The sequence below is a fragment of the Lampetra planeri genome, chromosome 32 (genome assembly GCF_965212315.1).
Source record: "Lampetra planeri chromosome 32, kcLamPlan1.2.h2, whole genome shotgun sequence".
In the NCBI taxonomy this organism is placed as follows: domain Eukaryota; kingdom Metazoa; phylum Chordata; class Hyperoartia; order Petromyzontiformes; family Petromyzontidae; genus Lampetra; species Lampetra planeri.
The window spans coordinates 6,569,848-6,597,008 of NC_136138.1; the positions used below are offsets into that span (position 1 = coordinate 6,569,848).

General features: G+C 50.0%; 1 protein-coding gene across 2 annotated transcripts; it reads left to right on the top strand.

Moving 5' to 3' along the window:
- Positions 1-331: 331 nt before the first annotated feature.
- On the top strand, positions 332-26,925 carry LOC144729377 (uncharacterized). 2 transcript variants are annotated; one of them, XM_078609604.1, is made up of 5 exons: positions 333-763; positions 18,288-18,350; positions 19,381-20,291; positions 24,703-24,879; positions 26,210-26,925. In XM_078609604.1, the coding sequence occupies exons 1-5, from the start codon at positions 730-732 to the stop codon at positions 26,546-26,548; spliced, it is 1,524 nt and encodes a 507-aa protein (XP_078465730.1). In that variant the 5' UTR covers positions 333-729; the 3' UTR covers positions 26,549-26,925. The 2 variants fall into 2 exon arrangements, with proteins under 2 accessions (XP_078465731.1, XP_078465730.1); XM_078609605.1 differs by lacking the exon at positions 18,288-18,350 and having other exon boundaries at positions 332-763.
- The last annotated feature ends 236 nt before the right edge of the window (positions 26,926-27,161 follow it).

The following is a 27,161-nucleotide window of genomic DNA, read 5'->3' on the forward strand; positions in this document are numbered from 1 at the left end:
CAAAGACGCGTCGGGGAGTTGAAGCCAAGGAATGGAACGCGTCCGAGGAGACGTCGACAGAGGAGACGGAGCGATTGAGTCGGTGGTTGCATCGCGGAATCGTGAGTGTTGGCAGACACCTTTGGGGAGGTATTCATCCAGCAGTGGATTGACCCTGGCTATTGATAATTATGAATCCTTAAATCCTGGATTTTAGCGTCTGGAATCCGAGGGCGTCTAAAACCCTGAGCCAGGAGCTTCCTTCCAAAATCCATATACGTCGTCGGCAGAGGCTCGTTAAAGGATTACATTCCTGAATTCAGGATCGTGGAGCCAGGATTTCCGCATAAAAACCACGACTCGCCCTTGGTCTCCACCACACGTGTCTCCCCTTTGCAACAGCAGCTGTAGCATCAGCAGCAGTAGCAGCAGCAGTGGCATCAGTAGCAGAAGCAGCAAAAGTAGCATCAGCAGTTGCGAAATCATTTCAAAGCAGGAAGCAAAGCGTCCCAGTCTTCAAGACCTCCACAGATGATAGAATTCCATCGCCATCGATGTCATAGGTTGAGCAGTTCATTGGCCTTAATTAAATTAGCTTAACTTTCCATTTCATTTTTTTGTGAGTACGTTAACGATAACGCCTGTAATTGGTGTTTTATGAAGTTCATTATTTTTGCTTGATATTATACGAAGCCTCATTTAGGTTTCATTTTTAAGAGTGGATTCGGGTGCAGGTTACAGAAGACAGCCATGCGGTGGTTGGGGAGTTTCCTGCTGCTTACAGGTGAGTGACGCACGTATGTTGAACTTCTTTCGCACCGTACGTAGCCAACCGTGCCCATCGGAAGAGCAACGTGTGCGCGGTGTTCGTGTAATGTGCACCTAGCCTGGCACAAGCGTGCAGGGAAGTCGTCGCAACTTAGTAACGAATTGCTGCTGCTGCGTGTGTACGTCTATGTGTGTGTGTGTGTATGTGGGAGCGGTGGAGCAGTGGTTAGCGCGCTGCACTTCGAACCCTGCGATCCGAGTCAGATACCCGCTCACGGCCAACACCAGTGACGATCGTCTGAACCGGTCCTGGGCCTCCCCTTGGTCGACTCAGCCTCAAATGAGTACCTGGTGCGTTGTGTAAACATCGCCACTCGGGAGACAAAGGCGACCGGGCGTGGTTCTGGCCACCCATGGTGCTCAAAGACTAGTGCTCGCTCAAGACACTTGCCCCAAAAGTCGGTTATGGCTATACGGGGAATCTTTGTCTTTTCATGATTGTGTAGTGGGGAGCGGTAGTACGGTGATTAGCTCACTGCGCAACGACAATCGGCGACCAAACTTCGATTCTCTTACGTGAACGAGTGCCTGGTGCGGTGTGGTGTGAACATTACCACTGGGGAGACAAAGGCGGCCGGGTGTGGTGTCTGCCACACCGGTCTTAATAGGTGTTCGCTCACCGTGCACACAAGCAGCGGTTAACGTAAGGCTTCGCGTGTCTGTCTTTGTGTCCATTACATAACGGTGGATTCGCAACTGACCAAGTCCCTTGTTCGATGTTCGTCACCGCTACCCCTTGAGCTCATCGACGTCGTTATAATTCACAGGACCCCCCCCCCCCCCCCTAGTCAATGCGGGTTAGCCTCGTGCCATTGTGACGCCAACGCACCTGTCAGTAGCAGATGAGCATCTCCGCGCGCACGCCCTGCGAACATCGGCAGCAGCGCGTCACATGTTTCCGTTCCGGAGAAAAAGTAATTACGGGGGGCGGGCGGGGGGGGAGCGGTGGCGCACCGGTTAGCGCACTCGCGCTGTGAACCCGGTGAGCCCACGGCGAACTCGTCGGCCACGGCTTGCGTGAGTGGTGGTGAGCGTGGTGTGAAGTATGGTCAAACAGCACCCATGGCGTGGGAGAGGCCTTCACCCAGCAGTTGGATTGACGAAAGGCTGTACATTATTGTTATTATGATTTTCATAATAAATAAATAAAAATATAATGTATTATCCAGAGAAGCTTAACTGAGTTTCGAGACAGTTTCTTTTTTTTTTCCAGGAGGTTTCTGCATCGCAATGTTTGGTCAATTGCATTCTTGTTGTGATCAACGATTTAGTGATGCTGCTGCGTTGGGAGCGGTGCACAAGCTCAAACAGACAACAACAACAAACACTCGACACACTCGTCAACAATACCGTGACCTTAAATTGAAATACACGCATAATAGGCAACGTTAAAGGCGGCGTTCTTCACTAATTTTCAGAGGGGGCGGGGGACATTTTCGCCGATAAGATATCTTCAGTGCGAGGGCCGCCACAAATTTGAAACCGCTAGGGGTTTGACAGCAGCAGCACCATGACGATGATGATGATGATGGGGGGGGGTGTTTTCACATTTGTCTACTGGTCGGGAGTTCCACACGTCAGGGGCCGCACTGAAGGCCACCAAGGGCCGCCAATGACCCGCGGCCCTTCCAATGAAGACCACCGGCTTAAGCCAATCGTCCCTGCGACAGATCCGTTCACACCCCCCTCTTTATTTCGCTATTTAAAACCAACACACAGCGCTGACGTGCACCCGTGCCCACCTGTATTCGTTCGCCTCTTGCTCCCACAAATTTGCACTTTGTCCTTCTCGATTCGGGTGCGCTTTTCGTCACCGTCGTACCAAAGTTGGAGAGCTTACCTGCACCTCTAACTCTTCTTCCGACGCCTTTTGCCATCGTTATCATGTGTGTGCTTCGCGTTTTTCGACGCGCGCGTGTGCCTGGCTTGTTAGTTATTCTCTGAGCACCGTGCCGTGTTCTCCTTCTCTGCAATACCCACGTTTCTGTCTTTGCTGCTGCTGCTGTGCTGACGCAGCAGCAATAATCTCCCCGCGTGTAGAATAGCCGAGTAGCTGGCTAAACGGGATCATTCTCCTTCGAACAAATCAGACACTCACACTCAATACAACGCCATTCATGATTAGGATAGGGGGAGGGTTGTGTTTTTGGTGTTCCGATGATGTTGAACTGGTGTGTACCGAGAGGAACCCCGCCACCCTGACGAAATGGTAACGCTCAAAGTTACACACAGACGGGTTCACGAACCCACTTTCTGTACCGCGGTACAACTACCGGCCATCACCTGGCAGCCTCGTTGGCCTGGGAGAGTTTCGTCAATGTCCCCACCCCCCCCCCCACCATCACCCCGTCCCCTCGTGATTCACCAACCCTTTACCTCCATGGCGTTGAGGGCCCTAGGCGGGCATAGCCGCCACGCCCGCGTCGTTAGAGGAATGACCATCAGCAGGTCCGGGCTGGCCATGAGGCAGCAGACAAATGCCCGGTGGGGCCGGTCCGTTCGGAGGGTCGGTCTGTGTGGGGAAATTTCAAAGGTGATCAGAGTAAACAAATATTGCTTATTTACGCTCTCAGTTGGCATTAAAGTTCCCATATTCGGCAGCACCCAAAGATTATTCATACTCTTTGGTTATTTTGGTAACATAGGTATAATTTATTTTATTTTATACCTACGTTACTTTACCGAAAGAACTAAAGAATATGGATTCCTGCATTCACGAAAGCTTCGAATCAAGATCAAAGATTCTTCCTCACCGGCCCATTTGTGGGTTGGTTGTGTTTTTTTTCTATATATTTTGGATCCAGCCCAAAAGGGACCAATGAGATCGCACGGCGATTTGTGCCCCGGTGTCTTTACAAAAATGCCTCCAGGCAGATGTGTCCGTCACAGACCATCAGATCGCTCCTCACCCGGGAGGGCCCGCGTGTCTTTTACCCGACGCGTGATTCGATGACCCCTGCATTGGACGTGGCGCACAGAACCGGCAGGTCCCCATGGTGTAGCCACGTACAGTCTCCGACTCTTGTTAAACACCCCGTCTCTCTGGCTTCTCGATGCGTGTGCTATGCAGAAAGGCCGTTGCCCGAAACGTCACATATAATATGTTTCCAGAGTTTTAAGGCCAAAGTTTTTTGTTGACGAATGTGTTACATTTGTATTCCGGTTAGACGTCATCTCTCTGGCCTCTCCATGTGTATGCTATGCAGAAGGGCGATTGCCCGAAAAGTCGTCTAGTCTATATTTTTTCCCCCTTTATAAGGCCACGCAGTGCTACTGACGAATGGGTGAGTCGCGTGTTGTTTGTCTCTGCTGCGCCTCGCACAAAGGCTGGAGGCGTTAGCCATGAATCTTGGTGGTGGTATCAACTTCATTGACAATGACGATTGCTTGATCTTGACCCCAAATGCTTTTGGTTGCGTTTTGGCTGCGGCTAAACTTTGTTTGACAGCACTCGACAGGCGAGGGTTGGTGGATCGCATAGGCATCTGCGAAATTCCCAAGACACCCCCCCCCCCGATTCCCCCCCCCCGATCCCTCCCCCCCACCCCCACCTCGGCTACGATGTGGTCATTAGGTGGAAGTAGACAATATTGCAAGTTGGTTCGAGAGCACTTTTGGAGTGTTCTCCCCTCGTGGGATGATTTTTTTTGGTCCGGGCATAGTCATACATTACAGAATACACGACTGTACACATATGCAAAGACAGACTGTTGGGGCACATGGTGTTAGTGAGTAGCACCTATGAAGGCCGGAATGTCTACACGAGAGGGTGGGTGCCCAGCGCCACGCCCCAGTGCTCATCTTTTACACACCTCACCAGGTATTCATTTGAGACTGAGCCGACCTAGGGAAGGTCCAGAAACAGTTCAAATATTCGCCACTGTTATCTTTGGTCGTGAGCGAGAATCGAAAATTGTGTCGGCAGGTTCGTGGCTAAGTGCGCTAACCACTGCACTACAGCTCCCCAGTACACACATATCTATATAAAGACAAATATCCCCCGTATAGCCTTAACACGCTACTGAGTGAAGTGCTGTTAGCGAGCTCCTATGAAGGCCTGAACGCAACACGAGGGGGGGTGGGTGGCCAGCACCACGCCCGGCCACCTTAATCCTCGAGCGGCGAAGTTTTGACACACCGCACTAGGTCCTCATTTGAGACTGAGTTGACCTAGGGGAGGACCAGGACCGGTTAAGATAATCGTCACTGGTGTCGACCGTGAGCAGGAATCGAACACGGGTCGCCAGGTTCGTGGCTCTGCGCGCTAACCGTGGTGCCACCATTCCGCACGTTATCGCATCACGCACACACACTCACTCTGAACTTAACAGCAGATATCGGCACTGGCAAAAAACATCCCCAATGAAGCAGGACCCATCCTGAAAAGCAATCGTAAGACTCAGCGAGACTTTCCTGCGTAAAATAGGGGACAATTGTGATGAGTATCGTGTGAAGCAAAGTCCAATAACCCCCGCGACCTCCGGCACGCCGTGGGGAGGTCTTCCTCCAGCAGTGAATTGGCCAACGGAACTTTACAGAGCCCTGCATTGTGATTATTATTGTTATTTTTACTATATTTATTATCATGATGACGCTCGTTTGACCAGGAAACTCTCACCGAGAGTCTCAAAACTCTCTTTTCAAGAGGATCCTGCCACGTTTTTATTTTATTTATTTCAGCTTGTGCTCTATGTGTAATCCCGATTGAGTTAAAAACGGGTAATATTGAACACGTGGCAAATTTGGACCTTGACGCCGGAACCGGTGACGCAATGGCTTACCACTTTTAAAAAAATCACGTGACAGCATCGGTGTGCAGCAGACGACGCGCGTACATTGTCAAAGTTTTACGGTTAATACACGCGACGCAGGATTAACCGGGGAGGCAGCTCGATTCGAACCGCGACCACACCCCCGCTGGAACAAGCGGCGAAGGCGCTGTCGCAGGGCCGCGTCACTTCTAACGGGACACGGCAGGGGGTTCCACCCTTCGGCTCTTCCGCTCTTTCTCTGCTAACGCGAGCCGGAGTCTCTAAGAATGAGCGGATGTGAGTGAGACACGCATTCCGCTTAGCTCTCTCTCACCCCCCCCCCCACGTCTCTCTCTCTCTCTTAGTCGGCTGTATAAACTTTCTACCCAACGATTCTGACTCATCTGGCTGAGTCGAATTGAGTAAGGGAGGAGACGGGGGTCATGCTTTGTCGGCTGGGTGCCGCTTGCCACCGCCGACGTGGACGTCATCTCTCTTCATCCTTTCATCAATCCGGGAGTCGAACTCAGGTGGCAGGTTTTTTCGTAGCGCGGCGCGCAAGCCACTGTGCCCACGTGTGCCACACGCCACGAGTGTGTCACGTGTGTGCATGGGGAGCGGTGGTGTGGCGGTTAGCGCTACGCTGCGCTACGAACCCGACGACCCGAGTTCGATTCCCGCTCACGGCTAACCCCGGTGACGATTATTTGAAACGGTCCTGGGCCTGCCCCTAGGTCGACTCGGCCTCAAATGAGTACCTGGTGCGGTGTGTAAACATCGCCACTAGGGAGACAAAGGCGGCCGGGCGTTGTGCTGGCCGCCCACCCCCCCGTGTGCCGCGCTGGCCTTCATAGGTGCTCGCTAACAGCACTTGCCCCAAACAGTCTGTTAAGGCTATACGGGGGATCTTTGTCTTTTTATGTATGTATCTGCGTGCTTGTGTGTATGTCTGGATATGCGTGCGTGACTCACCTGACAATCGCCCTCCAACAACGGGCGGAGGAGCATTGCTCACAACAACGAGCAGGAGCGCTGGGCGGCTACAACGCAATAAGTTCGTCACAGTGGGGAGCGCAAGTTGCGCTTCTCCAAGACGTCTCAGTCAGTCAACCATGGCCCCTGGGTCTGTCCCGTGACCTCCTGCACCTAGCCTGGCACATCAGTCAGCCCACAGCACCTGGGTCTTTCCCGTGACCTCCTGGCGGCAGCAAGCTCTCGACAATTGCCGTGGCCTCAACATGCACCTAGCCTGGCACATACGCTGTCGTGAAGTCGTCGTAATCTGAAGGGCGGTGTCGTCGTGGTCGATGTGCGCGTGTACCATACATCTGACGCGCGGGGTTCGATTTCACGCCAACGGCTAACATCAGTGGCGAGTCATGAGACTGAACCGTTCCTGTTGAGGCTGTGTTGTGTGTAAACGTCAGCGCCGGAGAGACAAAGGCGGTCGGGCGTGGCGTTGATCGCACTACGCGCATATGTGCTATTGTAGCCTTCATATGTTCTCGCTTACAGCCATTGTCCCAGAAACATAAAAAGCTACAGAGGTGATGACACGGGTGTTAAGATGTCAAATCGCCAAACAGACACAAATTAAACTAAACTATGAAACTAAACTATTTTTATTTCACCAGCTAAGGTCCACTGAGCTTTGTAGCTCTTTTTCAGACGCGACCTGGCCACAAATGATAGCTCATCGAAGTGGCCGATCATCATCACGTGGAAGTAAACATCAGAGGACTCGGGGAAAAAACCCACGCGACCACGGGGAGAGAGAGAGAGACATGCAAACTCCAAATATACAGCAGCAGGCGTCAATGCCGCAATGGAACCCACAACCGCATGTAGACCAGGCGAGGTATTTAACAATTCGCCGCCTCGCCCTCCATCTCAACCCCGTCCCTCCTACCCCGCCACCTCGTGTAAGGCATTACGTCTGCATTAACCACACGTGCTTGTGCTAACAACAAAATAATCATACACCCAAATATGCTTTGATCATGGTAGGTTTTTACCCTTTTAACTGGTACAAAACTGACACCTTTATTCAAGGCATCATGTTTGCAATGACCACAACACAAGTAGTCAATAAAGCAAACAAAAAGAAGCAACTCTGATAATGATAATAATATGCACTGTCCTTGAAGTTGATTGGCCCACACCCGAGACGGCTTTCTTTAGAGCCTAGTCCCCATTGGTGTAGGGCCAGATGACACCAGAAGGCGTACAACTCAAAAACAGTGCAATATCAGAGTATTGAGAGTTCGGGGTAAACATTTACACTATGAGATCTCTTTTACCAGTGGCAAAATATAATGGTAGGTTTTTACCCTTTTAACTGGTACAAAACTGACACCTTTATTCAAGGCATCATGTTTGCAATGACCACAACACAAGTAGTCAATAAAGCAAACAAAAAGAAGCAACTCTGATAATGATAATAATATGCACTGTCCTTGAAGTTGATTGGCCCACACCCGAGACGGCTTTCTTTAGAGCCTAGTCCCCATTGGTGTAGGGCCAGATGACACCAGAAGGCGTACAACTCAAAAACAGTGCAATATCAGAGTATTGAGAGTTCGGGGTAAACATTTACACTATGAGATCTCTTTTACCAGTGGCAAAATATAATGGTAGGTTTTTACCCTTTTAACTGGTACAAAACTGACACCTTTATTCAAGGCATCATGTTTGCAATGACCACAACACAAGTAGTCAATAAAGCAAACAAAAAGAAGCAACTCTGATAATGATAATAATATGCACTGTCCTTGAAGTTGATTGGCCCACACCCGAGACGGCTTTCTTTAGAGCCTAGTCCCCATTGGTGTAGGGCCAGATGACACCAGAAGGCGTACAACTCAAAAACAGTGCAATATCAGAGTATTGAGAGTTCGGGGTAAACATTTACACTATGAGATCTCTTTTACCAGTGGCAAAATATAATGGTAGGTTTTTACCCTTTTAACTGGTACAAAACTGACACCTTTATTCAAGGCATCATGTTTGCAATGACCACAACACAAGTAGTCAATAAAGCAAACAAAAAGAAGCAACTCTGATAATGATAATAATATGCACTGTCCTTGAAGTTGATTGGCCCACACCCGAGACGGCTTTCTTTAGAGCCTAGTCCCCATTGGTGTAGGGCCAGATGACACCAGAAGGCGTACAACTCAAAAACAGTGCAATATCAGAGTATTGAGAGTTCGGGGTAAACATTTACACTATGAGATCTCTTTTACCAGTGGCAAAATATAATGGTAGGTTTTTACCCTTTTAACTGGTACAAAACTGACACCTTTATTCAAGGCATCATGTTTGCAATGACCACAACACAAGTAGTCAATAAAGCAAACAAAAAGAAGCAACTCTGATAATGATAATAATATGCACTGTCCTTGAAGTTGATTGGCCCACACCCGAGACGGCTTTCTTTAGAGCCTAGTCCCCATTGGTGTAGGGCCAGATGACACCAGAAGGCGTACAACTCAAAAACAGTGCAATATCAGAGTATTGAGAGTTCGGGGTAAACATTTACACTATGAGATCTCTTTTACCAGTGGCAAAATATAATGGTAGGTTTTTACCCTTTTAACTGGTACAAACCTACCATTATATTTTGCCACTGGTAAAAGAGATCTCATAATGCTTTGATCATGTTTGCATTGTTCTTGAAACTGCATTGGCCTAGGCCAGAGAGAGCCTCCTCCATGGATTTGTCTCACGCAGTGCTCAAGACCAGAGGCCGTCAAAAGGCAACGAGTACAAGGACCATGTCAAGGACAGCATTAATAGCTCGGGTTAGGCAGTTGCATTCATGGGGCTGCTTTTTTGCCAGAAAGGTTCATCATCTTGAAACTGGCAAAAGGGGGTTCCATAGATACTTGGGGTAATCTTTGTGCGTTTTTTGTGTTCTTTCAAATTGTAACCCTAATCTGTCCTTCCCGTTATCAGTTGCCTCACAGCTCTGCAATGCATCTCGCGATTGTCGTGCTATGTCGGAAATGAGTGGGCTAATCTTTGTTCAGTGTCCGTGTGTTCACATGTTTTTCTCCGTCTTAATGTTTTAACTCTTCGCCGGAGGTCTGAAGGGGCCCCAAGAGATACGAACCCTGCTATCTAAATCTGCTCTGTGTAAGCATTCTTGCATCTTACGAAAATAAAACTCATATCGCAATGCTGTACCCCTTTATAGATTGTCCGAGGTTGCAAGGAATTCCACTCATTGATATGTTGAGAAAAATACCGCTAGTTTTATTTACGCTTTCCGACTCGGCTTGAACGCGGTAAATGCATCAGCTTTGTCTGTTCGCCCGTCTGTCCGTGTGCAACCGGGAGTCACGATAGCCCTCATAACGGCGGCCCAATGTGAATGAACCTGGGGTGTAAAGTAGCGTTGCTAGTAGGGACTCATCCTAGAGCAGTGGTGTTTAACCTTTACTGCAGGCTGCAACCCCTTCGGTTCTCAGAAAGGGCATCCCAGGTTAAGAACCAGTGCCCTCGAGAAAACCGGACACGTTGCTCACAACTTGGGAGACACCACACACACACAGCAGAGCAAAAATTATAATGTGTCTATATTAAAACGCGTTTTCCTCTGACACGCTTTGTTTCAGCTGTCCGTGCTGCTGATCAAAACAACATACTGAACAGCGTTACGGAATCTATGCGTGTGCAAAATCCCCCCCCCCCTTACCTTACTTATTAATTTCGTTGTCGCATTTATTGATTGTTTTAGGACTGGGATAGGGGTGTTTTACGTATCTATCTTGTTTGACGCTTAGTAAAAATGTGATGAATTCATCGTGCCACGGAATGGTGAATCCATGCGAAAATCTTGCGCAGCAATTTCTGCTTCTCCCCCCGAGTGAGAGACCCATCCACCGCAATGGATCAATGGATCGCGATTGTGATTCAATAGCCAGATCATGCTTAACGGCGGTGACTATATCGGCCTCTAGTGGCTGCGGGCATAGCGTGAACCGCTTACATACAACACGTAGAATAAAACACGTATATTCATTGCGACACATGCGAATCAATGAGTGTGATCATGACCTTAACAACCGACATCTGCTCATCGATGTCCCCTTGCTGTGTACTCGATGTTTACGTTTCTTCGACTTTGGCGATCGCCTTGTGCGGGGGCATCAGTGGCATTGACCATGATGACATCTCAACCTTTATTGATCTGGAATGTTTCACTGAATTCAGACGATAACCTACCCAGGTCTCCATTATCAACAAGGTAACGCTTTGTCCTTCCGGTATTAGGCAGCCACTGGAGCTAAGCACTTGGAACACTCATTTCTTTCCAACTGCTTTTCGTTATTTAAGTTTGGTGTCCTTTCTCCGCACCTTCCATTCGCGCGGGTGGCTACGTACGGTGCGAAATAAGTTCAACGTACATACGCTGTCGTCATCATCATCACGTTCTGTATACAGCATGCGGCTCCGTTACCCATAACGTACACCCCGACTGCCTGACGTTAAAGATCCTGTGGTGGCATTGGCAAGGGGAGGCCATGGCGTGCCGGCGTCACGGTCCAAATATAGGAACATTCGAAAAATGACCACACAGATTTACTGCATTGCGATCACACGCACAGCAGCAGCAGCATCACCCCCCTCTGCTTTGAAACTCCTGCAGGCTGTGTCTCTGAAGCACAGCAGCAGAGCCTTGCATCGCGACAATAGCCTTGCGCTTTAAGAACGGCGCAATTACCAAATGTACTTTTCGAAAAATTATTACAATGATTTCCCACCTCCTGGCCACCTCGCAACCCGAAGATCGGGATTAAGGGGACCTTCACATCATCTTTAGGTGATCCACCAACCCTCGCCTCCAAAGGAACCCGGATCGCAGGTGCGGCTCGCAAGCCAAACAAGCACGGCTGTAATCTTGATTTGAAGCTTTCGTGACTGCAGGAATCCATACTAGTTGGTTCTTTCGGTAAAGTCACGTAGTTAGAAATAAAGTAAAATAAAACAAATTCGATCGCAACACAAGCGGTCGTGATTTGTATTATTTTATTTCTAACCACGTGACTTTACCGACAGAACCAAAGAGACGCACGGCTGTCTTAAGTTGAGCGGCACTTTCCTTCGTGACGACGCCAGTTGCAGTCGAGACGGGGCTGACCTGATACTACGACCCACACACATCTTGATACGAAACACACAAGTGAAGTAATGTAATTCTCCATCCGAGTTATATTGTGTTAAACCACACACACACACACACAATGTGTATGACGTCGTATACAAGTTAGAACTGGCAGTCGTCCTACACATATAGTTTCAAGATTGGATTTAAGCCACGCTAAAGACATCCGTGTTTTTTGCGAACCAGAGATGTCGCCTGTTCAACCTCCCGGTGCGGCAATTCAAACACTGCACGAGAGTCTTACATCATCACCGGCCTCGCTCCCCCTGCCCCCCCCCCCCCCCCGAGAGGGCCCCCTCCAGTGAACAGTTGGCCTACCCTTCCACTCTGGCCAGACGTCTTGGGAGAGGGCGAGCGTTACCCACGCTTGACGCCCCCGCACGCGCACTGCCTCGCACGATCGACTCACGGTGGTGGCGGTTGTGCCACGTTGCTACCTCTGGGAGGACGGAGTTGAGATGGATTCGTTACAAATGCCACACCGGGAGATGGAAACCGCATAACTTCTCTCGGATTGCGAGTAGTTCAAGTTCAAGTTCATTTAATAGGTACAGCCCTGTGAGCCATTCGGCTCTTGAATCGGGTGCAACCGCAACAAACAAAAAACAAAAACATGAACAAAAAACATCTTAAAGTGAATATGTGACTAAGTGCAAACAGAAAATCCAAGAAAAGACAGCAAAATATTGCAGAAAAAAGCACCGTACACCAACGCTGTGTGCACAAATCCCAGTGGGATGCAAGTCAAACAACAACAACAACAACAACCATAAGACAACTTAGATTAAGGCCATCAGTCTAACTCTGTACTACAACAAACAAAAATAATTTTATTAATTTTAATTTCATTTTATTTTTGTACCTACGTGACTTTACCAAAAGAACTAAGAGTATTAATCTTTACCACCATGTACTCGAATCCTTGCAGTCACAAAAGCTTCAAATCTAGAATTGGTAAAGATTACGCTATGGTAGTTTCCCCAGCTCCAGCCTTTTTCGTGTTAAATTTAGACTCCCCCCCCCCCCACTCCCACCCCACCTTCGAGTCACAATCGAGTCACGTTGGAGGGCACGACGCTGGCGAATTTCCACGAGGTCAGAAATAGCATCAATGGGCGCCCCGCCCTTGAGAAACAATAGGAGATCCTTCCACTGTGGAACTGGGGCGTTCGCGTCCGGGTTAGGGTTAGGCTTAGGGCGTTTATCCTCCCTGGACTGGGTTCGTGCCCGTGACCTCTGTTAAGTCTAGAAGGAAATAATTGACCAGTGTCTGTTGAGGGTTTTTTTTTGGTGGTGGTGGTGGTGGTGGGGAAAAGGGACGTGGTTCGCGATTTCACTTACAATGAGTCAGGGTGTAGCCACGTGAACCTGTGCGTTGAACTTTATTCGAATGTTAGTGGGCGGACACGTGTGTAAAGTGGGGAGTGCGGTAGCGAAGTGGTCAGCGAACTGGGCTACAACAAACCCGGTGACCCGAGTTCGAATCCCATACCCTGGCTTGGTCGGGAGAATTCAGTACAGAAAAAAATGCGGACCCCCACCTGTACTGTTTGTTTGGGATATCGTGTTTCCCCCTTGCAGGCGTGGATTTTCTCCAGATGCTGCGGTTATTTCGCACGTGTAAGCACTCACTCGCTAAATTGGCCGATAACCCCCTCGGCCAATGTGATGAGTGGAGCGTGGTTGCAGAGGAAGAGAAATCTAGACCATAGGGGCAGCAGAGGAGGAGGAGGAATGGAAATCCTATTGAGCGGCAATCCTATTGAGCGACAGAGGTTGACTGGGGGGCGTTGATAACATTCTTCGCTTGTCGGAGAGGTCAAACATGTGTTAACAAAAGATTTTGCACATCTATGTGAGTAAGTTCAGACCAGCATATACATCATAAGTTCAGATCGGGTAAAAGCGAAGATCCCCCCTGTAGGCTTAACAGACTGCTGGGGCAAGTGCTGCTAGCAAGAACCTCTGAAGGCCGTCACGGCACACGAGAGCGGTGGGTGTCCAGCATCACACCCGGCCGCCTTTGTCTCCCTATAGGCGATGATTACACACCACATCAGGTACGCATTTGAGGCTGAGTCGACCTAGGGGAGCCCAGGGCCGCTTCAGATAATCGTCACTGGTGTTCGTGGCCGTGAGACGTAATCGAACCCGTGCCACCGGGTTCGTAGCGCAGCGCGCTAACCACTGCACCACCGCTCCCCACGAACACACACACACACGTACACAAAGACAAAGAACCCCCTGCATAGCCTTGGCAGGCTACTCGTGGAAGTGCGGTTAGCGAGCACCTATGAAAGCCGGCAAGAGGGGGGTGGGTGGCCAGCACCACGCCCGGCACAAACGGCAATGCCATTGTCGATTGCCGTGCAGAAACGTCTCAAAATAAACCAACAACGCCGGTGCTGACGGGTCCGAGCTCTCTGCCGGGTCACGGCGTCGGGTCTCCTCGATCGTCTTCTCGCTCGCAGACGGGGGGTGGTGGTGGTGGCTGTGAGTCTGGAGTGGCTCAAATGGCCCGTTCTGATGTTTCTCTGGCGGCCCGATCTCGCTTCCTGCCTTTGTGCGTTTCACCACTTCGCGTGTGCGCCTGTGGCTCATGCAGAGAACAGAGGCGAAGGGGGGAGGGAGGTGGTGGGCTGTTGGGTGGGGAATAGCAGAAGTAAAAGTAGAGGTATCAGCATGCAGCAACATCAACAGCAGCAGCATCAGTTGTATCATCAGCAATCGCGTCATCAGCAGCATCTGCGGCATCAGCAGCATCATGAGAGGTATCAGCAGCATCATCAGCATTATCATCAGGAGCATCATCAGCAGTATCAGCAGCATCATCATTAGCAGCAGCAGGATCTTCAGCAGCATCGTCAGCAGTATCATCATCAGCAGCAGTTATGTCATTGTCATCACCAGCAGTAACAAAACCATCATCGGCAGCAGCGGTAATTATTCGTCGTTAAAGGATGAATATCGGCAGCAGGAAATGCACAATAATAGGTACTCTGCCACGTTGGTGCCAGAAGTCCTGGCACCATCATCTTCTTCCGTGTGTGGCTGATGTTGCTCTGCGTCAGTGGTGAATCGTCGCAGTGACGATTATGCCCCAATCGGGCATTGAGTCGCAATACGTCCCCTGGTACAGTTATGGGTGATGATCACCGTCGCGTAATCACAATCGGTAAGCAAGAGCCAACAGCGGACGTAAAATCAGCACCAACAGCAGTCGCTTTATTATTATTATAATCAGCAGCAGCAGAATCATGATTATCATTAAACGCAGGGGCATTGACCAAAGTATCATCAAAATGAGTTGCAGCAGCATCACGAGTAGAAGCGTCATCAATATCATAATCAGTTGCAGTATCAATAACAATATTCGTAGAATAAGCGTCATCGTAATCGGCAGCAGTAGGGGATGCAAAATGTTGTTGATCGTCATCAATGGCATCGACAGCGTTCGTATTAGATTCACCATCATCGTATTTACGGTCTTGGTAACAACGTCACCATCGTCATCATCGCCACCACAGTCACTGTCGTCATCGCTACCATCACTGCCATCATCGCCAGCATCACCATCATCATCACCAGCATTAAACTATTTTCACCACCACCACCATCATCAAACATCATCGTTACCACCATCCTCACCACGACCAACCATTACCACAATCACCCCTAACATCACCACCACAGTAATCATTACCATCATAATCACAATCATCGCCATCATCACAACTGTCATGATCAGCATAATCAACTCTGACACCATCACAACCATCATCAACACGACTATCATCACCACCATCACCACTGTCAGCCCTACAAACACACCACCATTACCATCATCAGCTTCCACACCATCGCCACCGTCATTATCACCACTCACCACTACCACCATCACCACTGCCATCCAACCACCGATACCATGATCACCATCACGACTACCATCATCACCACCAACCCCTGAATAATAAACCCCGGTCCCTCCCAGTCCCCTGGAGTCTATGGGCGAAAAGGAACGAAACTTTCCAAGACCCTTGGCTTCCATAGAATGTTTGTTTAGTTTATTAAATAAATTAGATGTTCCCATTGTTATTTTGTTAGCAAACGGTATCTATCTGTGTGTGTGTGCTACGTGCAACTGACATCATTGGGCGAGCACGTGGTACTGCACGTGGTCACACGTGTCTGGGCCCCCGCGTCACCGTTTGTTGATATTTAACATCGTGACAACGGGTGGAACATTTTTTTTACTTCCCACACCCATTGTATAATTCCCCCATGATAATAGACACTCCCACAGAGATCCCAGCGCATTGTTTCACATCTTCGCTACGATACCCCGCCCCGCTCCCCCCCATGTAGAGTTGAGGTCGGCTCGGTGTTCTCATGCCCTGAGTGAGTGTTGGAGTTCAATACATGGCCGTGTTTCTAGAGATCCCGAGCAGAGCAGTGCATGATGAAATGTTGCGTCGAGCTATAGGTAGGGCCCCGAAAAGGGGTTAGCGAGAAGGGGCCTTACTTGGTCAGTTCCACGGGCATTGTTACAAGTGTAACGACGACTTGACGTACTTCTCTTGAGATGGTTTCTTTATTGAAGACACGTTCACTTGAAAGTAGGGCAATTTCACTAAAACCGTGACTATTACAGTTTCCTCTGAAGGCCACGGTGTCATTAATGACGAGTGTGTTGGGGTTGTCGTTGTTAATTGTGCTTGTGGCACCACCGACAAAGCAGCAGCAGCAGCAGGAGCAGCACCACATCATTCGTGACAATATTTGTGGGCAGGCTGACTTTGTGTGTGTGTGTGTTGAGTTTGTTGTCCTTACCCCCGGCACCTCCGATTAGCATGGTTGGGTACGTAGGGTGCGAAACGAGTTCAACGTAACATACGTACACATCGTGGGCGTTCAAAGTCACATCGATGTGCCTTCTGGAATTGAAACAGGGCAAGGTTTTGACGCAATGCAAAGCGTTCAAAAATGCATTTGCGGAGTTACGTAAATCTGATATCGCGATAATCGTCGTGTTATATTGTATCGTATCGTGAAGAATCTATATCGCGGCAACACCCACGAGCCGCTCGAAGGCTCGAGAGCAACACCGCAGATGGCGTGGTCTACGGTACTTGTTGTTTCCATTATTTGGTGGTGTAAGCGGTGCACAACCACAGTTAACAACAACTCAACACACTCGCCATTATAAATACCGTGGCCTTAGAAATGTCTGTTATAGACTCCTTATGTGCCCTGAACAAGGGCCATTGCCCGAAACGTCGCCTGTTATACTTTTTGTTCCTTTGAAGGCCACAGTGCGTTTGACGAATGTGTTGAATTTTTTTTTTTTGAAAAATCTTTATTTTATTTTATTCAGCCAACCAATTGAACCGTGACCAATAATTAATTAGAGGGAGAATAGTTACCCCATTCACTATAACAGTTATCCTGTTCACCAGTGGCATGAATAAAAAAAATAACCGCGTAAATACTACCAGGACATCGATTCGTGTAGAATCTGAACATTCATGCTACAAAGTCCGGAGTATCTGTGTGCGCCGACGCCACTTTTCAAAGAGGAATGCGTCAGTGGTTGCTAGGGATTGCATTATAATCATCCCCGTGACACCAGCCAATCAGCTGCCAGAGAAGCAATCCTGATACATTTGTGTGTGTCTGTCCGTGTCTATCTATCGTGTGCCGTGTCGACCTTTACAGGCGATCGCTGAACAGTCTGCTCAAAAGGCTACATGGTGGGGAGAGTATTTGTATGCGATTGTGCAAGCGTGTGTGTGTGTTGGCGTGTGTGATTCTTAGCGTGTATTAATGCGTGCGTTATTGTGATTGTGCATGTCTCTGTGTGTCTATTTGTGAGAGCGTCTGTCTGTGGGTGTATGTGCGCTACAAAACGAGTTCGATTCCCGCTCACAGCCAAAACCAGTGACGATCATCTGAACCGGTCCTGGGGCTCCCCTAGGTCGACTCGGCCTCAAATGAGCACCTGGTGCGGTGTTTAAACATTGGGGCGCAGGCTCTGGCCAACCCACCCGCTCGTGCACCGCGCCGGGCCTTGGTATGCGCTCGCTAACAGCACTTGCCCCAAAAGCCTGTTACAGGCTATACGGGTAACTGTCCTTGTTGTGTGGTCGTGAGCAATGGGCACGACGTACGGCGGCTCTCCCGACCCGCCCCTACGATCTCACGGAAAGTTGCGCAAGCCGAAACCGCGTGAAATCCTGAATCTGTGTCGACGACGCAATTTGCAGAATCGCGTCGGCCCTTCGATGCTCGGTACATTATTATTCGTTGGCAGACGCCTCCGGAAAGTAAGACGCACCACCCCGGAATGGTTTTGACCGGGTGGACAAATAAGTTGCGCGTGACAAAAGGCGTTCACACACAAAAGCGGCGGAGGAGGAGGAGGAAGGAGGGAGGAGGGAGGGAGGGAGAGGTTGGTAGGAGTGGGAAGCAGCTGGGGGTGGTGGTAGGAGGGTGCGGGTGTGCGTCTTATTATCCGGCAAATGCGGTGCTCATCTCTTGATTGTCTTGTTCGCTCGTGCCAGGATGGTGGATGGTGTTTGGGGAAAACTATGACCATTCAAGCGATGTGACAACGGTGACGGGGGGTAAGCTGCGCAGTCACGAGACAACATCCTTTGATTTTTTTTAAGTACTATGAAGACGGGCCGTTGCCCGGAACGTCACCTGTTTCGGTGTTATTGCTATCGTCTTGTCAATTGTGCTTGCGCGCCGTTGCCAACCCAGCAGCATCACCACCACCAGATTACCCATCGCCATCAGCAGCAGCATTAGCAGCAGTAGTAAGTTCATTACCATCGACAGCATCGGAAGTTAAAGTAACTTCATCGCGAGCCGGAGAGCAGTGGCCGCGCACGTGGCCTGTAATGCAGCGCTGTGGAGGCAGCGAGGGTTGGCGGATCACTCGCAGATGTTGTTAGACTCCCTTCCCGTTGGCGTCGAGGGGGTGCGATCCCCCGGGCTCGCCAGAACAACAAGGCGATCGAACGAACGCGCAGACTAATCTCATGGGAGGAAGTTGGATGGCATGGGATTGAGTGTTGCCCCCTTGCACGCATGGCTGGAAACATCTTAATGCACAGAGGACCGCGGAGCATGGGCAATTGTTGCTATAGCGACAGCTCCTCGCGCCCTGGCTGCTGCTGTTACTACCCTCCCCGCTCGTCTGTGGTTTATCCACGCTCCTCTCAGTAGCATCAGCAGTGGCTTCATCGTCAGCAACAGCAGCAGCATTAGCAGCAACATCATCAGCAGTGTTGTAGTATCAGCAAGTAGCTTAATTTATCATCATTAGCAGCAGTGGATGTAACTTCAAGATCAGAAGCAGCAGTCGTTATATCATCAGCAGTAGCATCTTCAGCAGCATTGCCAGCAGCAGCAACAGAAGCAGCAGTAACTTCATCAGCAGTAGCAGCTGAATAATCAGCAGCAGTAACATCATCAGCCGCAGCAGCAGCTTCATCATCAGCTTCATCATCAGCAGCAGCATGAGGAGTAGCATCATAAACAGCATCAGCAGCAAGATCGCCATCCACGTGATGTGAATGCCGACGTTGTTTAACAGGGCGACGGTGTGATTCTCAAAATCCGCGTTTGTTCGTTTCTCTTTGCTTGCAGTTTTGACCACGTTGAACGCAGTCAACCCATCCGCCATCACATCTCCTCCACTAACAAAGCCCGCCACTACACAAATACCACCATCGAAGGCAACCGTCACACAACCGACAAAACAAATAACTACTCTCAATAAAAACAACAACGTCGCATCATCACCATCATCAACAGCACCATCATTATCAACCCCATTATCATCAACACCACCATCATCAACGCCACCCTCATCAGCCACATCAGCAGCAGCGGCAGCAGCGGCAGTGGCGTCACCAACCGCAATAGAAAACACTTCTTCAAACGCAGTTGCCACATCGGCAACTAACCCAGCATCCACCCCCGCAAACACCAACACCACCACCCCCGCAAACACCAACACCGCCACCCCCGCAAACACCAACACCACCCCCACGAACACCAACACCACCAACCCCACGAACACCAACAGCACCACCACCCCCGCATACGAGGCCAACATCACCCCTTCCCCCAGTACGAACGCGACGGAGTTACCCAACAACGCGAGCATCACGCTGCAGACTGCCAATTCCTCCACGGTCACCCCCAAGTCGCCCCTCTCCTCCTCCTCGTCGCCCTCCTCGTCCACCTTCCCATCCGTCACCCACGGCGTGTCTCGGAACGCTGCGACCGTGAACGGCACTAGCATGACTCCGCCCTCGGCGTCGGAAGCCGCGAGTTCGAGTGTGACCACTGCTAGTGGTGCTGCTGCTGCTGCTGCTGGTGGTACTGCTGGTGGTGATATCAATACTAATAATACGAATAATCGATTCGACGCATCTACTGCCAAGACCGCGACGACACAGGATGCGAGTGAAGGTGGAGTGCCGATCGATGATCGCGGCATCGACGGCGGAAGAACTCCGCCACCGTCGACTGCTCGCCCAAGCAAGACCGAGGTAAAGTGAAGCGGAGGAATTCTAGATTTGAAGCTTTCGTGACTGCAAGGATTCATATTCTTAGGTTTTTTCGGTAAAGTCACGTGGGTAAAAAATTAAAAGTAAAATTGTTGTTGCTATTTCATGTATACCTGATGATGATTGCTTGTGTTGCAATCGAAACGTCGTGATTTTTATTTTATTTTACTTTTATTAATTTTAATTTTTTACCTACGTGACTTTACCGAAAAAAACCTAAGAATATGAAGCGGAGGACTTTGAAGCGGGTCAAGGATGCGTCTTTATTGTCGACGCCAACTCACACCGCGCACTTACACTCGTCATCCAAAGCCAACCCCGAGCTCGCCCGACTCCCGTCCACTTGATTTCGCCCGCCTCACCTAGTTTTCCCCGCCTATCCCCTTCTCGGTGTGTCCCGCCCGTTTACAATCCATCCCCGCAATAATCCGATGGGAGTGTCCTCCACTCAATCGTCGGATTGCGTTTGCTGGGCACGGCAGTGACCCCTGACCCTTAACCCGTGGTTGTGTGTGAGGATGTCGCGAACATCCTCGACAGGAGTAACAATGATTACAATAGCAAGTCCTGCGTGATCAGCTCGGTTTAATGATTGGTACCTGGATGCATCCATGATGTAGATGATGATTGCATTATGTTAATGTGATGATGGTGTGTTGATTAACTCATGATGATGATGGTGGTGAGTGTAACAATGCATCATGATCATGATGATGATGACATTGGTCAGTGAGTGATGGTGAGTACCAACATTGATGATGAAGCGTCAATGATGATGATGGTGGTGGTGATGATGATAAATACATTTTGTACTTGAGTGAGTGTCTGTGTAAGTACTAATGACATGTTTAATTGAGTGTAAACAATGATGATGACGATGATGATCATTGTGAGTGATGGTGAGTGTAATTTTTGAGGATGATAATTGTTGCATTGTTTAAATGTATTGATGCTGATGGTGATCATTTGATGATGCCAATGAGAGAGGAGTGGGTAGTTACAGACTGACACCAACAATAACCAAACTCCACTACAAGGACAGCTGCTATCAGGGGGTGCCCTAGGCCAAAATAAAATTCAACGTTCTGATACTTTTGTTACTTTATTGGCGCAGTATAAATGAAATGTGTTGCTGCTATAAATCCGTGCCAAATTACAGCTTTCTAGCCCTTCGAGAGCGTCATTGGGATTTACATCAGCCACTCGCTCTGAAGGATCCTCCCAATCTACAAGAGACATGGTCCTTCCTTGTGAATAAACATCTGGTTATTCACCAGCATTGGTTCCAAAAAGCCTGCCTCTGCCGATGAGACAGTGAATGTTGAAAACCGGTCCAGAGATATATGTTCTTGTTACTTTGTATTGAACATATTCTGCTGAATGATGCACTGGCAAAAAAGAAGGCAGGTGCAGCCGATGGGATGTGTTAAAACAACAGCTACGAAATACAAAGGATGTATTCATCTGCAGGAACAGGCTCGTGAAGGAGGCGCGTATTTATGTCTGAATAAGAATATTTATTTAGACTGGAGGAATCCGATGAGCTACGAAGCTCTCTCTCACACCTATCCAGTAGGGGCGTGGCCAGAACGTTACGACAACAAACCAGACAGGAGATACGAGCGCAGAGTAGAGGAAAGGTCAGCAAATCACTAAAATGTCTCCGTCCAAATAAACGAAACTACTTTATTTTATCAGGTAAAGCCCACCGGGATCCTCAGTTCCCGTCAGCTTGATGTAACGCACACACGCACGTGGCATGCACCGAACATTCCTCGCGTTCCCCGTACCCCTCCGTTCCATCACGGAGAAAGCCCCCCCCGCACCCATCCCTCCCTTCATACCCCTCCCACCCTCACACACAAACCCCATTACCCCCCCCCACTCTTACACCCCCCCCCCCCACAACTGTGAACCCCAACAACCACCAAAGTGTTGCTTGTGCTGAACCAATGCTGCTGAAGTCAATCCTTATTGTAAGTCCCAGAAGGCCATGCGGCCGGTGGGATGTGTACATTATAAAGATTACACTTTCTCACGTGGAGGGAGGGATTGTGGATGGGAAGGAGACGGCATACTGTCTGCTTGGTTATTTTAATTTCACATGTAGAGCAGTGTTCTTCACTAAATTTCACCACACATTGGACATCATTGGGGGTTTGACAGCACTATAATGATGGGGAAGTATTTTTTTTATTTGTGTAGTGTCGGGGGCCACACTAAAGTCCAAAAGGGTCCACCAGTGGCCCGCGGGCCTTGCAATGAAGACTGACCAACATTATTCGTAATTAAAATATTTTTACATCATTGGAACCTCATTTGCCAGTAGCAAAATATATGATTGTTTTTTTACCCTTTTATCTGGCAACAAAACTGACACTTTTTTTTTTACAAGGAGTCATGTTTGCATTGACCACAATACCTGCAGTCGGAAAGCAAAAGGCGTCATCTGGTCCAACACCATGTGAGACTAGGCTCTAAAGAAAGCTGTCTCGGGTGTGGACCAATCCATTTCAAGGACAATGCATGCATTGTCAGAGTTATGTTTTTTGTTTGCATTCCGACTGCAGGTATTGTGGTCAATGCAAACATGACTCTTTGTAAAAAAAAAAGGTGTCAGTTTTGTTGCCAAATAAAAGGGTAAAAAAACAATTATAAAATATGTTTATGTTGGGATAGATTTGCGTAAATGTCAACGCGTCCTAAACCCACCTCCACCCCAACACAGTCAATCAGCAAGCTTAGTCGTCCGCGGGGAACAGAAGGTCACAAAGCGCGATTCTTCTTCAGCACCACCGCTTGCGTGCTGGATAGCAAATCCACGTCGACGATGACAATTTGAGCTGGCGGCGTTCACGCTCGTGGTCGCAACAACCGGCGTCATCATGCGATTGCCAGAATAGTTTTCTGTTCCCGCTCTCGGCGGAGCAAGGCGATGTCACCACTGTGCGTCTATCTTCCAGGCCAAGGGTCGCACGGGAGGGGCACACACAGCGATCTTCACTCATTTTCAGAGGAGGGAGGTTGGGGCACTTTCGCCGATAAGACATCGTCAGTGCGAGGGCCGCCGCGCACTTGAAACCATTCGCGGTTTGACAACACGATGATGACGATGGGGGGAGGGGGGTATTTTCACACGTTGTGTATTGGTCGGGGGCGGGGGGGGGGGTGCACGCCAGGGGGTCGCACTGAAGGCCACCAAGGGGCCACCAGTGGCTCGAGGGCCTTGCAATGAGGAACGCTGGGATGCGCCGGCCCGTAACGCGACGCCGGGAGCTTCATTGGTGTCAAATATGGGGATGGGTTGGGGGTGGACAAAACGAAAAAAGAATAATTCCAAAAACATGAAAGTTGTACTGGGATAGTTTAAAAGCAAAAATCAGTTTTAATGGCAATCCGTGATTGACACTAAACTCCTCACGAATGTAGCGGTGTCATTTATTTATACAAATTTATCCCGGAATTAACGCTATACAAACACACACGTGTTCCTTTATGTATTTACAATAAGAAGGGGAAAATAAAACCTAAAATGTGCGCTTTAAATAACTATTAAAATAAACAGCTGCGATCGGGCATGACCCACGCACCAAGTTGAATTCCGGGGTGTTGGGCGATGTGTGTGGGGGGGGGCTATTGACGCAAGTTTTCTCTACCCTTGACCTGCCCTGTCCATTCTCACGTCAACACAGCCTAAATCTCTTGCAAGGGCTCCAACATCAATCAGGGCTATAGGAGTGGAGGATTGCGCAACGGTTACATCTACCGGTCATCATCATCATCATCATCCATCATCATACGCCACGATCAATCCAGGTCCACGTCCAGATTGCATGTGAGACTCAACCTGGCCTCTTTAGTTCTCACCTGAGAAGTATGAATTGGTCTCTTGTAGAAATAGTAACAAGGCGAACTGTACGTTTGTATGTATTTGTAAATATCTGCAGTGGAGGGGAGCGGTGGCGCAACGGTTAGCGCGCTGCGCTACGACCCGAGTTTGATTCCCGCTCGCGGCCAACACCCGTGGCGATTAACGGGTCGTGGGCCTCCCCTAGGTCGACTTAGCCTCAAATTAGTACCTGGTGCGGTGTGTAACATCACCACTGGGGAGACAAAGGCGACCAGGCGTGGTGCTGACCACCCACCCCATGTGCCGTGCCGGCCTTCGCTCAGTTGCTACTCACCAGCAACACTTGCCCCCAACAGTCTGTTAAGGCTATACGGGGGATCTTTGTCTTTGTGGTGCTGGCCACCCACCCCCTCGTGCGCCGTGCCGCCTTCGATCAGTTTGCTCCTCACTAGCAACAACTGTTCGATTGTTAGACCAACACGTGGGCGATCTTCATCCACGTGTCTTCGTCTTTGTGTTCCCCCCACCCCCTCCCCTCCCCAGGCCGTGACCGAGCCGGACAGCTCCGACAGCGGCCACCAGGCGGCGGGTGCCGAGCGTCCGGGCGGGCCGCGTCACAACGTGCGCACCGTGCTGCTCGCCGTGGGCTGCTCGTGCCTCGTGCTGCTCGTGTCCGCAATGCTGCTCTACAGCAAGCGGCGCACGCGCAACAAGAGCTGGGTGAGCGGCGGTGGTGGCCGCATCACGCAGTCGTAACCCCAGCCACACCCCAGCCACCTCCCCCCAACGTCGAGTTTTAGTTTGCTTTTCTTTATCTCACCGGAGCGACAACTTCCAAGGGTACCAGTAGGATGAGTCTCATAGCGCACGGGTGTGACCCTGGGTGCGTTCCGTGTCGGCCTTTATATGTGCTCGCTAACAGCACTTGCCACAACAGTTTGGTTCGGGCTATACGGGGGATCTTTGTCTTTGTTTGTGTGGCAGTAGGGGAGGGAGGGGGGTGAGGGAGACGATGTGTGTAATTCACACGAGATCACAAAAATTGAGTCGTAAACCACCATCACGTCCTGGCTGGCCATCTACCAGAGATGGTCACTGCTCTTCTGCGGCCGTCTGGAACGCTCTTTCGTCCGATATTGGAAAGCCACTGGGGGCTATGCACGTTTAAATCATCTAGATTGACAACCCCATTTTTATTGCATTTTTGTGTTTAGTTTGTTGTCCTTCCCCCGCACCTCCAATTTGCACGAGTTGGCTACGTACGGTGCGAAAGAAGTTCAACATACAAACATTCGAGTTTTCAATTGCAAGAGTGACCTGGGTGCATTAGTCTGCAAGTAGGGGGGCAACGATGGCTCTTGCAAATGTGACCAAATGTGACCACAACTCTGGCTGTCACCTGATGAAGCTAGTTGTAATTACTGGCGAAACGTCGTACTCCGATTGTAAATGTTGTGGCTTGGCTTTCCAACACACCGGTGTGCTGTACAATTGACGAATTAGCATGTTCTGTTTACGTGACAACCATAACTAGTTTGCTGTGCTGGGTGGTGGCGAGTTTTAACGACACATTTATATATTTACGCGATCTAACCCCCCAAAAAATATCTATTATGTGACTATATCCTGCTCTCTCTCGAGTTCTCGCCCCGTTAAACGAAGTGAACTTTGTGCGACTACAGCCGAGTCACATTGCCCATGCCTTGTTGCCAATGTTGTTTCGCATCTCGCCGATGGGCGACGAATGTTTCCGCGTTTGAGGACCTCAAACTCCTGGACGGATTGTAGAACTCTTGCAGCTTATCGGTCAAATGTCGAGGCAATTACTGAACGAGTGCTTTGCGAATTAAGCAACAGTAACTTCGAAAAGTGCGGCATGGAGCTCAATTGGAATCTAGTGCAGTAGGTCCACGACATTTTGAGGTGATTGTGACCCAACGAGAACGCCCGGTCAGTCAAAAGTCATCGCTGGATCGTGGGAGTTCATTAGATTGACCACGCCCGATGCACGCTGACCATCTCTCCCTCTCTCTCGACCTCTCCGCGCCAGTACGTGCACAACGACCACCAGGTGCTCGAGAACCCCTGCTACGAGAACGGTTGCCACGACAACGGCGGGAACAGCAACGGCGGTTGCCACGACAACCCGGCGATGGAGGCGATCGCGGGCGGCCCGTCACCGGCTGCGGCGGCTGCTGCGGCAGACGGCTGGCCCGACGAGGCGTGGGGGTGCGACACGGGCCCCCCGCTCCGCCCGCCCGGCCGGGCCACGCCCGCCAGGGTGGCGGCGTCCCCCTCGGTGGGAGTTGACGCGTGGGTCGTGCCGCTGGACAACGTGAGCTCGGGAGACGACCCGCTCGCGGGCCTCATGCAGGACACGCGCCTGTGACGTGCGCGTTTGCGCGCCTGTGACGCGCAAGCTCGCACGCACGCGGGCACGCGGGCACGCGGGCGCCCCCTCGCGGCAGCAGCGTCCCTACCGGCAGCAGCACCAACATCAGCACTCGCAGCGCCAGTAGCATGAGAATAGCACGAGCAGAGCCAGTAGCAGCACTAGCAGCACCAGGAGCAGCAGCACTAGCAGCACGGGCAGCACGGACAGCACCAACAGCAGCAGCACCGCCAGTAGCAGCACTGGCAGCAGCACAAGGGGCAGCAACAGCAGCGGCACTAGCAGCACCAACAGCAGCAGCACCGCCAGTAGCAGTGATAACAACGCCACCAGGACCTAGAACAGCCCTAGCACTGCCAGTAGCAGCAGCAGCAGCAATAACAGCGCCAGCAAGACTAGCAGCAACAGCAGCATCAGCAGGATTAGCACAACACGATCAGTGCGTTCTTGACCTTTATTGTAGCCCTTGCACTCCTTGGGTATCAATCGTAAAACAATATATAACGTTAATAAGTACGTAGGTTTGATGCAACAAAGTAGTTGAACTTACGTGCCCTTGCTTAATTTGTGTTTCGATGATTTACCTTCTAAAAAAGAAATCTGACCGTGT